The sequence below is a fragment of the Amphiura filiformis genome, chromosome 4, assembly GCF_039555335.1.
Source record: "Amphiura filiformis chromosome 4, Afil_fr2py, whole genome shotgun sequence".
Classification (NCBI taxonomy): Eukaryota; Metazoa; Echinodermata; class Ophiuroidea; order Amphilepidida; family Amphiuridae; genus Amphiura; species Amphiura filiformis.
Genome location: NC_092631.1, coordinates 46,291,070 through 46,307,502, shown reverse-complemented (window position 1 = coordinate 46,307,502; position 16,433 = coordinate 46,291,070). Strand labels below are relative to the sequence as shown.

General features: G+C 35.3%; 1 protein-coding gene and 1 long non-coding RNA gene across 2 annotated transcripts in view; one reads left to right on the top strand and one right to left on the bottom strand.

Annotated features, from left to right (window-relative positions):
• Positions 1 to 1,850: 1,850 nt before the first annotated feature.
• LOC140150944 (uncharacterized) lies at positions 1,851 to 8,281 on the top strand. Its single transcript, XR_011858877.1, has 3 exons — positions 1,851 to 2,040; positions 3,222 to 3,470; positions 6,867 to 8,281. It is a non-coding gene; the product is annotated as an uncharacterized lncRNA (long non-coding RNA).
• A 1,360-nt stretch (positions 8,282 to 9,641) lies between these two features.
• The window catches only part of LOC140150943 (uncharacterized), a 45,119-nt gene continuing 38,327 nt past the window's right edge, over positions 9,642 to 16,433 (bottom strand). The window contains exon 8 of the mRNA XM_072173101.1: positions 9,642 to 10,433. Within this exon, the coding sequence (XP_072029202.1) occupies positions 10,387 to 10,433 (47 nt within the window). The 3' untranslated portion in view covers positions 9,642 to 10,386. The remainder of the gene's footprint in view (positions 10,434 to 16,433) is intronic.

The following is a 16,433-nucleotide window of genomic DNA, read 5'->3' as shown; positions in this document are numbered from 1 at the left end:
TTCACTTTACATTTGATTTTATTTCGGCTTGAAATGAACATAAAGTTAGCCTATTACTATTAATATTTCATTTTATTAAACAAAATTAAAATTGGACAGAAAACGTACGTTGGGACCTTAAGGGATCTGGAATGAGCGTTTCGACAGTATTTTTTGTGGGACATGAGAGCACAACAGACATATCGAATTGCATTCTGAATACGAAGAATGTCTTTCTGATATCAAATAATTTTCATTTTTGAAATTCACGATATAATACAAATTTTATGACAAATTATTAAAATTTGATATTTTTCACATTTTTGATATACAACAGTCCTCTAAGTAAATTTTATAAATCTAATGATATATTCTTAAAGTGTATGTAGCTGGGAGGAAAAGCCGATGATCAATTGAAAATTTTGACCTTTCATATTGAAGATATGGATTTTTTTCCCAAAAAGACCTAATTTTTTTTGGTGTTTTGGGCTTTCGTCGGCTTTTCATCCGACCTACATACACTTTAAGTATAAATCATCAGATTTATAAAGTTTACTTCGAGTACTGTTAAATATCAAAAATATCAATTCTTAATCAGTGCCATAAAATGTGTATTACATTGCGAATTTCAAAAAATCAAAATTATTTGATATCTGAAGGACATTCTTCGTATTCAGAATGCAATTCGATATGTCTGATGTGCTCTAATGTCCTACAATAAATACTGTCCAAACGTTCATACCCCAGCCCTTAAGCGTATCTTTTCAAATCGCACCAAAGTTTATTTATTAAATCTCGACCATTCTATTTACGCAAGTGAGGTTTTAAACACTGCAGCTATCAAAATGTTCCATACATAACTTTCCTTTATTCACAGTAAAATTTTAATACTATTCTCCGAAGCAATGTGGACTTTGTTGTCGGTGGTGGTGGTGGTGGTGGTGGTTTTGTTTTGTTTTATGGTGTGTTTTTTTTGTTTTGGTTTTTTTTGGTTTTTTTTTTGGTTTTTTTTCTTTTTGTGTCTGATACAAAATAACTTGTATCCATATGAGTTCACCATTCCAGAAAAATACAGCACTAATTTTTGGGGATTAAAAATAATTTTTATTCTCTTGTTTTGCCAAATGAAACAAAGCTTAATCCTAATCCTTTGGTTACTGGCAATAAAAGTCGAATATTAATTTGATGGCCAAAATCACGCGTTAAGGTGTTTTTCGTATTTATTTTTGGTATGCTGTGATAATCAAGCCCAGAAACTTGTACTAAGATTAATTTCAGTTATGCATTCTAATTTTTGGAAAACATATTTTCGAATACCTTTTATTACCAAATGTCAAAATGTACACACAAAAAATCTATGAGCTAATTCATTGCCTATGCTCCAAATTTTGAGTGCTTAGACTTGTGCCAAGTCTTTGAATTTTGTGACTGCAATTGTAAGAAATCATGCAAAAATGCGGGGTTTTTTTAAATTATCATTTGCAATTATCATGAGGGGGCATTCCTAATTGTGTGTAATTATGGCACATACGCTATACACCACAGCCGAAACCTTGATTCCTTTAGAAATACTATAGTAATATCAAAAAAGCCGATCGGTCAACCATAATTTTGTTGGTATGTTGTGCCCAGCAAACAAGTTTGCAACAAAAAAAAGTATTGACAATTCCATCATTTAGGGCAAAAACGTCAGATATAAAAGTTGTATGTTCAGAGGTTTGTCTCGTGAATTCAATTTGATAGTCTTTTGATTTTCTCCTCTTGCCCTCCCGGGAAAAACCTCCGGTGCTGCCACTGTAAACATGCTGTAACCCGTCAGTACTGGAACAGTTTCTGTGAATAATTTTCTTTATACACCTATTAATTTATAGATGGATATTTTCAACATGCGTAATGCTATGTTGATATGCCTTGTGTTTGCTTTTATCTGCGACATCAGCGGGGCAAGCAGTGGAAGCAGCAGCGGGGCAAGCAGTGGAAGCAGCAGCGGGGCAAGCAGTGGAAGCAGCAGCGGGGCAAGCAGTGGAAGCAGTAGCGTGGACAGCAATCAGGAAACTAATGGTCAGTGGCGTAAATTTAACTTTTTTGTTACCATGAAGGGTGAATGCCTCGAGGGTGGTGTAACCCCCGGGGTGTAACCTAAACTCCCCGGGTAAAACCGCGAAGCAGAGTCTTTCGCTCCCAGAAAAACGGAATTGCATGGCTAGTGGCGACAATGAATCAGCTGATCATGTTGCACCATCCCTGGTTACACTGTCTCTCTACTGTCTATGGTTAAGCTTGCTCAAGTTCCTGAAGTAAGATTTGCATGCATAGTGCTGCAGAATGGTGAATCATAGCAAAAAAATGTAAATATTTTGTGAAAAGCCCAAAAATTGGCACAGATGTATAGCTCTCCATATGCTTAACAAATCTAAGGGGAGGGCCAAAAATATTTTGTCCAATATGGCTGCCATAGAGGTCATCGAACTTTATGCAGGGAAAAATTCAAAGTTGTTCAAATTGAAAAGAAAAAGTATAGTTTGACCTATCTGTGATGTACGGTTCTCAAGTTATAAGCAAAAAGGTCAAAGGTCAAGGTTTGATCTGTACAGTGGTCAAATTTGAAAAATTGCTGCGATTGTTATCAAAATGGTCTCGAATTGTTCCTCTCAAATTGATTGCCATTCGATATTCTTTAAATACGCGTTACATATGAGGTGCTTGTGCACATGGAATATTAAATGCTGTCAGCTACATTTAGGTGTCAGTTCTTCGTATCTTTTTGCTTGTAGGAAATGCTTCTTTCTTTCTTTTGTTGGTTATTTGGTTCTTTTTCTTTCTTTCTCTCTTTCCATCCTTCTTTCTTTCTTTCTTCTTTCATTCTTTCTTTGTTTCCTGCTTTCTTTCGTTCTTTTTTCTTTCTTTCTTTCGTTCTTTCTTTTTTTTTCTTTCGTTCTTTTTTCTTTCATTCTTTCTTTTTCTTTTCTTTCTTTCCTTCTTCCTTCCTTTCTTTCCTCCCTTCTTTCTTTCCTTCTTTCTTTCTTTTTCTTTCGTTCTTTTTCTTTCTTTCCTTCCTTCTTTCTTTCCTTCTTTCTTTCTTTCTTTCTTTCCTTCTTTCTTTCTTTCTTTCTTTCTTCTCTCTTTCATTCTTCTTTCTTTCCTTCCTTCTTTCTTTCCTTCCTTTCTTTCTTTCTTTCCTTCTTTCTTTCTTTCCTTCTTTCTTCCATTGTTTTATCTATTACCGGTTCTTTCACTTCCAGCTGATCCAGCTGAATGCTATACAGAACCACTTGGCGGAGACTATCGTGGTACAGTAGCCATCACTAACACGGGCATACCATGTGTGAATTGGTATTGGAATAATGCATATTCGGGAATAAGTACATCTCATAATTACTGTAGGAACGATGACGATGAAGTTGGCGGTGCGTGGTGTTTTACTTCAGTGTCGCTCACTACTAGTACTAAGGGTTCTTGTGATATAGGCTCTCCACAAGAATTCTGCAATTGTGAGTAGGCCCCCTATAGTTAAATCTACCAAAAAAAAACACGTTTCAAAACGTAAGGCGCCAAACTTAAGGGGTATAATCCACGCGTCTTGTACGCACTCGTTTCTAACTGAAATTTCTGTGAAATCTTGTCCTCGCAGTTCTTGCCACCACGCGCGCGTCAAACTAAAAACTGCGTGGAGTGTGCGCCAGGCGCTGGTAAGAAGTTCAGCTACGCGAGAGTACCGTGTTTTCATCGCCATTTACCAATGATTTTTGTAAAAGAAAGAAAGATAAACAAAGAAGAAAAGAATGAAAGAAATAACTAAAGAAATCAATGAAGAAAGAAAAAGTTCAGGAGTGAAAGAAAGAAAGAAAGAAAGAAAGAAAGAAAACTAAGAAAGAAAGAAAAGAGGAATAAAATGAAGATAAACAAAGAAAGACAGAGTGAAATAACAAAAAAATTAAAAATAAAGGAAACTGAAAAAAAATTAATGTAATCAATCAAATAAATAACAACGACAGATCACAGAAAGAAGTGAGAAAGAATAAAAAGAAGAAAGGAAACGAAAACAAAACAAAGACAGAAGAAGGAAAGGTAAGAAAGAAGGAAGACAGAATTAAATAATGAGGGAAAAGAAGAATAAAATAATAACCAAGATAACAAAATATATAGACCTAGGCCTAATTAGACTAGGGCGAGCCCATTTCAGAAATCCAAAAAATGTATTATTTCATGGAAAAGAAAATTATGATGTAATTCAGTGGTATTAACGTTACACATCTCTCATTTGGTTACCTATAAAGTGTAACTTCGTAATGTAATGTAACACAATTTAACTCAATTTTGGTAAAGGTTGGGCAAGAGGAAATCAATAATACGTAAAATTAATATAGGCTATATGTTTATATATTATATAAATAAAACTATGTCTATATTTTTATTTTGTTTCTTAGGCATACTGTCCATTTAAACAGGCACAGTAGGCCAAGCCTACGAACAAAATATATAAAAGGGGTGATATCAAACGGCCTTTTATTTGTCTTATGAACTAGTATTATATAATTTATTTATTATAAAGTAGTTTCTTATTTTACTGATTATTAATATAATGAAATTATTTCAATGGTATTTTAAGGTAAAATTCTGTAATTTGAAATATATATCACATGAAGATGAAGTCATTTTTTTTTAATGTCTATCTTCACATCTGACTTCGTGTGCAACTGACTTTATAACTTAATGATAAAACGAGAATGATAAGTAGATCGAACCAAGTTGTCCCAGCAAACACAAAAAACGTTAAAACGTTTTAAACATTTGGGTTTTGATTTAAGTAAATTAAATGTCGGGTTATATAAAGGTTATGAAAACGTTTTAATACGTTTTGTATGAAAACACACTACAATAATATTTCTAAAGTGTTTTCAAAGTGTTATTGTAACAAATATGTTTTGCAAATAGTTTTTGCCAAATATTTTGTCAACACTGAAATAACATGTTAGAATGTTTGCAGTATAACGTTTTTGAGTGTTTTGAAAACGTTTTATACCCTTTATAACCCTTTAAATAACCCGACATTTAAACGTTTGCAACCTTTTCTAACCTTTGCGAATGATGTCGAAAATGTTTTGTGTTTGCTGGGTACATGCCTAAAATGAGATGATATTTGAGTAATATTAATATCATTCTAAACATGATAAATAACGGGATCCGCTAATATTTAAGTTAATAATTAAAGGCCTATTCAGTGATAGCCTGCAAAAAACTAACATTGTTTATAAATTGCATAGGAGTGAAGGATAAGTCATTAAAGTTGTCATAGGTAGGCCTACAAGTATTTTTGCTATATGCAAAACAACGAGAAAAAACGGCAATATTGACAAAGTTCAAATTCAATTCAATTTGAAATTACAGATTCATGTAAAATATCTCATTTTGTTTGTTGGCTTAACCACTTTTGGTTTTCGATTTTTGAAGAACTTCATATTGAGTGAAACATTAATGGTATACTTTGGATTCAAGAGGGTTTATAAAACCGAAGAAAATCACCCCACTGTCATGTTGCAGGTGTTTGCGATATCATCTGCATACGCGGACAATTTAGCGCGTATGAGCTGCGACAAGTTTTTGCGAGTGACGCGCTATGATATCGCACTGGTATTTTGAACCAAAAAATATGCCATTTCTGCTCAAATTGTGAAAAAAGTAACTCGGTGACCCCCATTTTTTATTAGCTTTAATGAAACATCCTATCAGTGCGCATATTATATTAAAAAATCAGCAAAATTGTTGGGGTAGATTTTTTGTTATAATCGAAAATATGTCTAAATTTTTCATTTTTCCATAGACGCCTGTACTAATTTTTCCCAAAAACAGCCTTTTTAAAATGGTTATTTCTCAAAAACGAGCTCAGTGACCCCTCTTTTTATTTTAGATATTCGAAGTATATCGATGAAAGTTAATTGGTACGAAGTTTAAGCAAAATTGTTGGACGGGATCTTGTATGGACTATACCCCTTAACAGAATACTTTCCTCTATGCCTCTTTACCATTTTTTGCCAAATTATAACAATTCATGTACAGCTTGTGAAGTATAGAAGAAATGTTGTTTTTGCCTTTATATTTTGGATGGTTGATTATGTTCAATTTAAAAAATTGTAGATTTCATAATAATTGCTAAATTTTACGTTCGTCTTCATTTCATGTTGCTATCAGTTATTAAAAGTCTTCTTTTTTAACTTAGGCAAAACGCGACTTTGGACATGTGAAGAACAAACAGTCACGGTCGATTATTTCTTCTAGGTTCTCCTATGTCATGGACTTAGCTATGGTCTACCGTTACAATCTGTCCCATTCGCCCCAAGGGCGAGACCAAAAATGACTGATTTGCCCATGAATTCTTATATCATATATGGCTATAGTAATACCACGCTAAAAGGATGATGGCAAATTATGCAGCTTTCTCATACTTTTTGATTAATCCATTTTGGTGTTGTTATTGGTGAGATAAGGGTTGGGGGCAATCAAGTTTTGAAGTTACGGTTAGGAATTGGGAATGAAAACAGGGGGTTATCGGTTATACAATTTATGAAAAAGAATTCATACATTGTTATTGAGAATACATTTTCGAAAAACTTCAAATTTCTTTTCCAATTAAAACAAATATCACTGAAATATGATCATTCGAAAGGTTTTATTTCATTTTGACGATAACACTCCAGAAAAAAGGGATTTTTACTAGTTGCCCTCCCTTATGCTTTTTTGCTCGTTTTGTAGATATCAATTCTCTCATTTTCCCATGAATAACAATGCTAAAAGTTTTTTTAAACTTTATCATTCGTTGTAATATAGTTTGATCGATTTCTATACGTTTTCTTTATTATTATTATATTTAAATCTGATTTAAATTTCAGAGTGGTTGGCCTGTATAACGTGACACGGTGGAATCACGGACAGCTCTTAAAGCTGAGTCGACAACGCACTTGACATTAATCATTAAGTCTTAAAGTAAAACAATTATTATAGTCTTCCACACACACTGACCAAGTATTCCAACATCTTTAACATAGATGGTTTCAGTTAAAAATGAAAGTGGTAGCCGGAAGAAAATTCACGGAGGCAGGCAGGAGTGCCAACGATTACGAGACTAGAAAAGACTGAAACTACATCAGCTGCAATGATAAAGTCATGTGATTATGGCGAAAAGAACGACTTGAACCACGTCGTGGACAATTCGCTGTAGAAGTGATGTAATAATTGATAACTATCATAGCAATAGGGTAAAACAATTTTTGAATGTATCGCGCTACACTACAAGCAGGTTGCACTCATCACCTGTGTATGTCTGCGATCATAGATTGAATACAATACCGCTCAAAGAGATACTAATCTTAAGGTTCGAGTGATTAGCATTTCTTTGACATCTGTGGCTCAATGCATAGGTACCACGTGAACGTTGTAGTGCAGGGCGATATATTCAAAAATTGTATTCATCTATTGCTATGGTAATTAATCCTGTTACATCATCATTTCGACAGCGCATATAAATTTGGAATTTGCTGTAGTTAGGTGCCATGTAATTGCAGATGACGATTTTCTGTCTGTCTTTCAGTCTCGTAATGTTTAAGACGAATGCCTTCTTTCCTTGTGGTTTTCTTTGGACCACTGCTTTGGTGTGACTTTCTGCCGTCACTCAAACCTGCATACCTTACCCAAACCGAATTAACTATTTGACTCCAATACCGAAACCTCCTGGACATTTGTTAGACCAAAAGTCCTTCTATGCATAAGACGATTGACCTTTTCGGTAAATCCCATAAGCCTTTGCGAGTAGACCTGGGATGTCGTCATTTGACGTCACCCCGATGCGCACATCGTTTAATGAACATCACTACTGCGCATTTCAAAGCCGTGAAGTGCGCAGTAACGATGTACGCATCGGCGTGACGACATCACATGTCTACCCGCAAAGGCTTCTGGGATTTATTAGTGTTCATGTACTCATTTTTATGGCATGAAGCATAATTATGTTTTTCAGTTTTAATCATTTAACTGCAGTGTAATTCTTAAATATTAAATACTTTGATCATATACATGTATTGAGTTACAAAAGCCAATAATTGCATTTATATGTCTTGAGTTAAATTCAATTAAATACCTACAAAAGTTGGGCATCGGGCGTTTCCCCCTCCTGAGACAAATCATGCACCAAAGCGAATATGACGCCCTTAAAAGCATGCCCCCCTCCAACCCGCCTTAACGGAAAACCTGTATCTTGGTGATGTTACTACCAGTGTGTATATTAAATGGTGAACGGGATTAGCTTATACTGAGCGTAAAAAAATAAGATAAAAATAAAATAGTGAAAATGCAAGTGCTTCCACTCTTAATTCATACTTCATTGTTAAAAATAAAAATTCTTGTAGAAAATTAAAACAATGAGTAAGAAATAATCATGTGTCAGAAGCCTGTTTATTTAAATTGAGTGCTGATTCCAGCTAGCTCTAAGGGGGCGGACAAAAACGATTAGCAAAATCTTGTTTTGTCCTGATGTGGCAGTGACGTCAACGCATTGAGGCAGCTGTTTCTCGCGTTGATCGATCGATCGATCAATCAATCAATCAATCAGTCAGTCAATCAATCAACTAATTACTTAATTGCCTGATTAATTACTTAACCAATTAATTTATTAACTAATGATTGATTGGTTAATTGATTTATTGATTCAATCAATCAATCAATTCACTAATTGACAGATTAATTATTTAACCAATTTATTACTTAATTAATTAATTTAACAGCATTAATTAATCAATCAATTAATTAAATTTAAATCAAACAATCAATTAATTAATTAATTAATTCACTAATAATTTAATTAACTAATTAATTACTTAATTACTAAATAAGTAAATAAATTAAGTCACTAATTATTTGACTGATTATTTACTTCATCAATTACTTCATTAATTAGCTAATTAAATAAAATCAATAAAGTTGCTAATTAAATGATTGACTGATTAATTACATGACCAATTTATTACTTAAATAAATGGTTAATTAATCAGTCAATTAATTATTGAGCACTTGGGTATTGTTTTACGCACAACATACAAAAAAATAATTAGTTAATTTAATTAAAATCAATCAAATCAAATTAATTAATTCGTTAACGTAACAAAATAGATATATGTTATTTTTCAAACATTCGGGAGTCCAATTATGTGTAACATCAGAGATTAATGTTTTCTCCCTATCGACTAGCAACAACTCAAGCAGATCAGTGCATCATCTGGCTCATGAAATAATAGTATCTCGCTATCAGTTGCGCGATATTTAATCCGATTCAACTCGGCGTGTCATCATATTTTATTCGTTGCTGTATATATTTTGACGTCACAAAAAGTATTCGAAGCCGAATATTCGCCTTCGAATATTCACTATGAACCGACCCTAATAGTCTTTTTAATTCTTCAATTATAGTATTATAAAAAGAATTGTTTACAAAGTTTACAAAGAGATATAATAGACTATAAATAGACACATTGGTCACGAAGGAGCACAAGCCGACTGGGATCGAGACCAACACTTATGCTAGCTTCAGGAGGGCGACAAACAAGACAATTAGCGGTCTCTAACACATTTAAAACAAAATAGTAACAGCTTTTCTTGAAAATGAGGTACAATCATAAATTGGGTTGAGATGAGGTACAATGTTAAATTCAAAATTAAGAATAATCTTTTGGGGGGGGGCGGTTGCCAGTTAGGGAGTGTCTTGTATTAGTTATTATTAGTCTATGTAGGGGAATAAGGTTTGGTTAGTATAAAATTGTCACCCTTTGGTAATTCGAAATTTCAATGTCAAAGTTGACAAAGGGGTAAAACATTTCTCAGGTCACATATATTCCAAAAATGTATAGTTTGACCTATCTGCAACTTATCCTTCCCCAGTAACAATCAAGGTAAAACTTTTTTGGGCTTTACAGGCGGGTGTCAATTATTAAGAATATATTTTTTACCTATAAAAAGAGACGGCATGGCCGGTGACATTATATTTACGTGGTTGGCACCTCTTTTAACATGAAAATGGTGGCTTTTCGACGGGAATAAGTTCACCCCGTTTAAGATTTTTACCATTCATATACTTTCACCCCTTTTAAGATTGTTTACACACGATGAAAAATCTATTTCGAGTCCGGTATTTTAATTCATAATCGAGAATTTCAATGTCAAAGTTGACAAAGTTGTCAAACATTTCTCAGGTCACATGTATTCCGAAATGTATAGTTTGACCTATCTGCAACTTATCCTTCCCGAGTAACAAGCAATAATTAAGATTGCAGACACCAGTGAATTATTCTTATTTATCTCCCTGCTTCTACTTCTATATGCATACTTCGATTATTTTATTATAATTTTTATTGTAGCAATAATTTAGAAACCAAGGCAGAAGTCTTCAGGGTCAAATCCAGGCTGGTGACCTGTACAAATAAAAGAAAAAATACTGAATATGAAATATTATTGTATACTATAATGAAGAAATGTTATTGTATATAATAAAAACATAATGATCCCCCAAATTTGGCATAAGTATGCAACAAATGTGAGGTGTGTGATGGTGGTGGTGGTTGTGGGGTGTGTGTGTGGGGTCGTCTTTGACTTACAGGTGCGGGGCTTGTTGCTCCGTGGCTTTCCTGTGAAAGCGCCGCACCGCCTCCATTCATGCCCTGGAGGGGGGCACTTCAATATGAAATGGATATAGGTATAGGGTTGACATTTTCGCTGCAAGGGGCATTCGGTGAGAGCAAAATGTAAAAAATATGGGGTCATCGGGTGAGAACATGATTTTGTTTTTTAATGGAACCTTTGAGTGAGAGCCGAAACAGCGCCACAGAAACCTCGAACGTTGAATATCAAGTTCTAAATGGCTTCAAAATTTCTTCTTTTTTTCAAAATTAGAAACAAAATCAGTGATAAATGAAAGTTACTGTTCAAAGGGTCTTTGAGTGACAAATCAGATGGCAAGGGTCTTCGGGTGACAGAGCATATGTTCGTAAACAAATATGGGGTCTTTTGGTTACAGCGACGCTGAAAATGGCATACGTCACGACGTCTACATACGCGTCACCTCCAAAGTGGGGGTGCCCCCCCACCCCGGGCATTCATGTTGGTTGTTTGCAAGCTGTTCTGCTTTGCCGACGAGGAGCTGAGAATCCTGTTGTATTTGTTCCTTCCAACGAGATGGTGGACGGGCTCTTCCTCTTGGGTGTGTGGAATCCTGGTGATACTGAGACTTGGTTTGGTAATCTATTGGCAGGCATCCTGATAACATCATGGCCAAACCATGTGAGACGTTGTCATATGAAGTTGCAATCCAGGAAAAAAGGGTTGTCACACTTTGCCTGTCTTTTGGTATATCTCTGCCCCCGTAAGGGTGAGATATACCGTAAACGTTCGCCTAATGGCGCTATGGAGTTCATGGAAATGAGAGAGCGCCATCCCTGTAAAAGCCGACTATTATCACTGATCATTAAGGGTACGTGTAGTTTAAGGGTGAAACCTATCGACATTATACAATTATGAACAAGATCGAACAAACTTGTTCATGATAATGCGGTAATCATTCACCTGATACGTTGTGGCCTAGTGAGCAGAGCATTAGACTATAGTGCGAGGATAAAGAGAACTTGTGGAGAAGATTGATGGTTCGAATCTCATGCAGTAATTTCTGACAGATTATGATGTCTGTCAATGGTTTTTTTTCTGATTTGAGGAAATTTTATTCTCTATTTTATTGATTTTATCTTTAATTGTTTATATAATTTTATTATTTTATCGTGTATGTGTCTTTTTTCATGATTCTTTGTTTTTATCGTTTCATTTTAGAGTAACTCAATCCATTCAATCAAATGTTGTAATGAACCAATTTGATTGTACAGGCATTTGTTATGTGTGTGAGACGAACTGTGCGACAAGTCTTTCAATTCGCGCGAGTGTCCTTGCCTATGCATCAGTGGTCATAAGAGGTATATCATTTTATTCGAAGGGGGGGGTACGGGGGTCATAAAGTCTTGGAAAGAATAATGGGAGGGGGTCATAAAATGTTTTATGACCAAAATGTAGGGAGTCACACGATGACCACAGAAAGTGTGTAAAAAAAAAAAAAAAGACTGATTTCAATACAATTTTGGGGTTTGGGATCATAAAATTTTTATTGCCGAAATAGGGGGTGCGCAATTTTATTGACGCAGAATTTTTGTAAATTTGGGACCCCCTACCGAAAAAAAAAATGATAGCCCTCTAAGAGGATTCAAAAGATAACCTCTGCCCCAATAATCCCTAGCTATATTTGTTTGAAACTGTTCCACGGAGGATGTATCATAATAGGCTCAGTCTTCAAATGATATAAATAAAATTTGAATGAGTGAACGAACAAAATCATACAGCGACCAACTGAATCGAGGCTGTGCATATGACGTATCATCCCGTAAATATGGCGGACTACTCAAATGCATTCAACAAAAGCATGATTGCATCTACCGCGACAGTTCGTCTCACACACATAACAAAATGCACTACGATCAAATAGGTTGATGACAACATTTGATTGAATGGACTGCACTGCGCCATGATTACGGGGAAGAAACAGGTTCAAATCCTTTGTTTGGAGCCAATCGATAAACGCAAGGCCTCTATAGCTATCATTGAATACTGGCTAGGATTCCACAACACAATGAGAACATGTTATAAGGCGCTTTGGAAGGCACACAATACCCCAATGGCTTTCCATATCAGTGCACTCAACAACTATTCAGTATCGAAGCCCGGTATCGATGTCAATGGGATCACGCGCTTAAGTAATGAACCACGATCGAAACAATCGGTACACAAAAAAGGCATACCAAAATAGCGTGATCGTAATGATCGCCATACAAACAGTGCTTGGTTCCGATACCATCACGGAGTTACGTTAACTACTTCGTGGTCTGATAGTTATATGATCAATGGTCTATTAATACCTACCATGGTCTGATCTACTTGGGTTGGATCCTTTTAAGAAAAGAAAAAATAGCTGATCATTTATAATGCATAAATGAATAAAGTAATGTAGTTACACAATTTGAAACATTGAGGCCGTTCTATTTTTCAAAGGTCATTTAACTGTTAAATGTAGTGGAATATATCACGCATTGATAGGTAGCAGGTGCATGGAGCAAATTTTGTCAGCGGTTTTTGTTGCCGTTTGTTCGCAATGCCTATTTGTCTAAAAAATAAGAAAATTAAAATTAAATTTAAAAAAATCACAATATTCGTTCGTAAAATGGGGACAAAATCCAAAAACATTTCTTGACCTTTCTTCACATAAAAGTGGGGGCAGAAATCAAGATTCGAACAAGTATCATTCACCATTCAAGGCGCACCCTCTACCGACTGAGCTAACGGGTCAGACAATAGAAGGGTGTAATTTTGCACTGAAGAATATTTAAAAAATATGAAGAAATTACAATGTTATAAAAAAATTTACCAAAATGAGTTAGGTATAACGTATGAATCGATTTACAAATTAAGTCCAATGGCACTTTGAGAATGAATACCTGAAGAAACCCCAAAACATTTGCTGCTCTAGCAACTAACCTAGTGACCTAAAGTATTGGGTCATGTCACGATATTTTTTCTGAGGCATTATGTCCAGGTTGCTCAATTTAACATACACGTATCCTTAATGCTGTTGAGATTTTACAAGGATGGCGCTCTCACATTTCTAAGAATCCAAAAGCGCCATTAGGTGAACGTTTACGGTAGTGGGGGTCTGTACTTCACATATATTGCATGCATGTTTCAGTCGCCTCTCCAATTTTGATAGGGCACGCATTTCAATTGTTTAGTGCAAGTGTGCCAACTATTTTTTTTTCCTGGATTGCAGGCTCTTTTATCATCCTATCTGTCAATGATACATCACGCATGGAGCGGAGTGTGCTTAATAGATGTTGTGAGGGTCCAAGAATCCGATCCACATGTTGCAATTGGTGCATCTTAGTCTTAAAGGATCTTTTCAGGTTATGGTGGGACCGGACTGTATAAGTGTCTTTACATCTTCACGGAAGGAAAATTGCTCCTCAGGACTACAAACTGTTGGACTTTGTCAACTGGTGCGTCATTGACAATGATATCCCGAGGATCGTTTATCATAATTTTGCATCTAACCAAAAAACACTAAACAATCTTTCCAGTATGTGAGTGAAGGTAACTCGAAAACTATAGCACTTTTGGAGATCCAGACCTGGACTGTTGATCTCCAATCTCCATTGCAGAGCTTATCAAAAAGCATATCCAGCAAGGTGGTGTCATCCGCGTTGTGGAAGTTGTTGATCCTTACATCATACATATTGGCACCTGTATCAAGTTGTTGTAAATCTTTCATAACAAACTCCAGGTAAAGGTTGAATTAGGCTGGTGACAGTAGGCCTATAGAAGGCGTCCTTACCTTCTACCAACCTCGTATCTTTGACAATATAGCGCACTTGATCTGATGGTACATGTATGACTTCGATGAGATCAATCAGCTATCAACAAGAGCTTTGCGCCGAATGGTGTCGCATTATTTTAACTCTATGTTCTTAACTCTGTTCACGCGGGTGTCGACTGCAGACGACATGTTTTTAAAAAAATTTAAAAATTCAAAAATTTCAGAAATGTGAATTTTCATGAACATATTTGGAATCAGCTTGAAAAATGCATTAAAATGAATACAAACAAGCCTAGTATTGGTTCAGTAGTTCTTAAGATAGCTCTTGATATTTTGAGAAAAAATTTCAAAACTTGAATTTTTTCCGTTGAAGCGCATGGCTAGCACGCAGAGCATCAGGGCAATTCCATGGTAACTCGTGCTACACTTTTGGGCATCCTTTTGCAAACTTGATACTCCAGCTTTTAAACTCATTTGAGTGGAACTTTTATTTTTTGTATTTTAATAACCAACATTCAAAGCTAAATCCTCTTGGTATTGCTACATGAAGATATCAACTGTTGTGCGTTTGGGACAGCTGTGAAAAACGGTAACTCGTGCTACGAGCAGAGGACATGCTAAAAAATCACTCACTTTTATTTTGATGCATGGTGTCCTAAAACAATTGATTATGATAAGTAACTAGTATGGTAAGGTTTATCTTGGTATACCTTAGAAGGATTTGCCCTTCAACGTTTTACATTTGCTTGCAAAAAAACACGGTAACTCGTGCTACGGTAACTCGTGCTACAGTTTGTCCGGCCAAAAAGATGGAAACGAATTACGTAATAAATACATTATCAAGATAAAAAAGAAAATGAAACACATCACAAAATATGTAAATTTAGATATTCCTTGAGTAATTTCAAACAAAAAACATGAAACCTTAATGAAGATGTGCAAAAGAGATCCAAAATGTAGGTCTTTTCTCACTCAAAACCAGGGTTTTCCAAAAAAAACACACCGGTAAATCACGGTAAACATGCACCAACGTAACTGCGAGACAAGGAGCATATTAACCTCTTACATTTGATACCAAACTTGCCATTGTAGCCCCTGTAGTTTTAAAGTTCTGAGCATTTCTCACGTTTTGGGCCATGTCCACTTTTGCATGGAATTGCCCTTAAACAGAATGGGCTCTGTATGATGTTGGAGATGTTATACAAATATATACTGCCATGAGAGGTTCTGGTTAAAACTATGGGCCCGAGGTGAGATCAATAGTACTATTTTCCTGAGGGGCGCAGCCCCGAAGGAAAATAGTACTATTGATCTCAGCGATGGACCACTCTCTAAATTCCTAAGATTTAAAAATAAGTCTAAGAGACTTGTTAGAATGACAAAACCTTTCAGAGACTTAAAATTCAAATCTTTATTAGAGTAAAATTTAAATCCATTAGATTTGAATTTTAACTCTTTTCAAGGTTTTGTCCTTCTAATAAGTCCCTGGAATTTAGAGAGATGCATAGTTTTAACCAGAACCTCGAATGAAGGCAGTATATATTTGTTTTATATCCTTCATTCATAGATTTTTTGTTCATTGATTGGTTGGGAATATATGAAAATAAGGGGGTTACGTCAAAAAAATTGCAACAAAAGGTTTTTTAACTGATTTTGGTACTATGGGACCCCAGGAATAACAGAAAAAAAGTCCCAAAGAATCGGGCTTCCGGAAAGTGGTTTTCCAAGATGGCGTCCAAAATGGCCGCCAAAAAATCTTAAAATTACTATAATTCATTTATATTTCACCACAGTGTTGGAATTTTGGTGTCTAAACCCATGTTTTTGGGGTCAATGATTTTATAATGATCAACAAAAATATTGCAGAGTGATCAGACAACCTAGAAATCCAAGATGGCGTCCAAAATGGCCGCCGATACCCTTAAAATTGCTATAAATCACTTATTTCTTGTCATAGAGCTATAATTTTGGTGTCTATCCCTATGTTTGTGAGTTCAACAAATTCATTGAGACC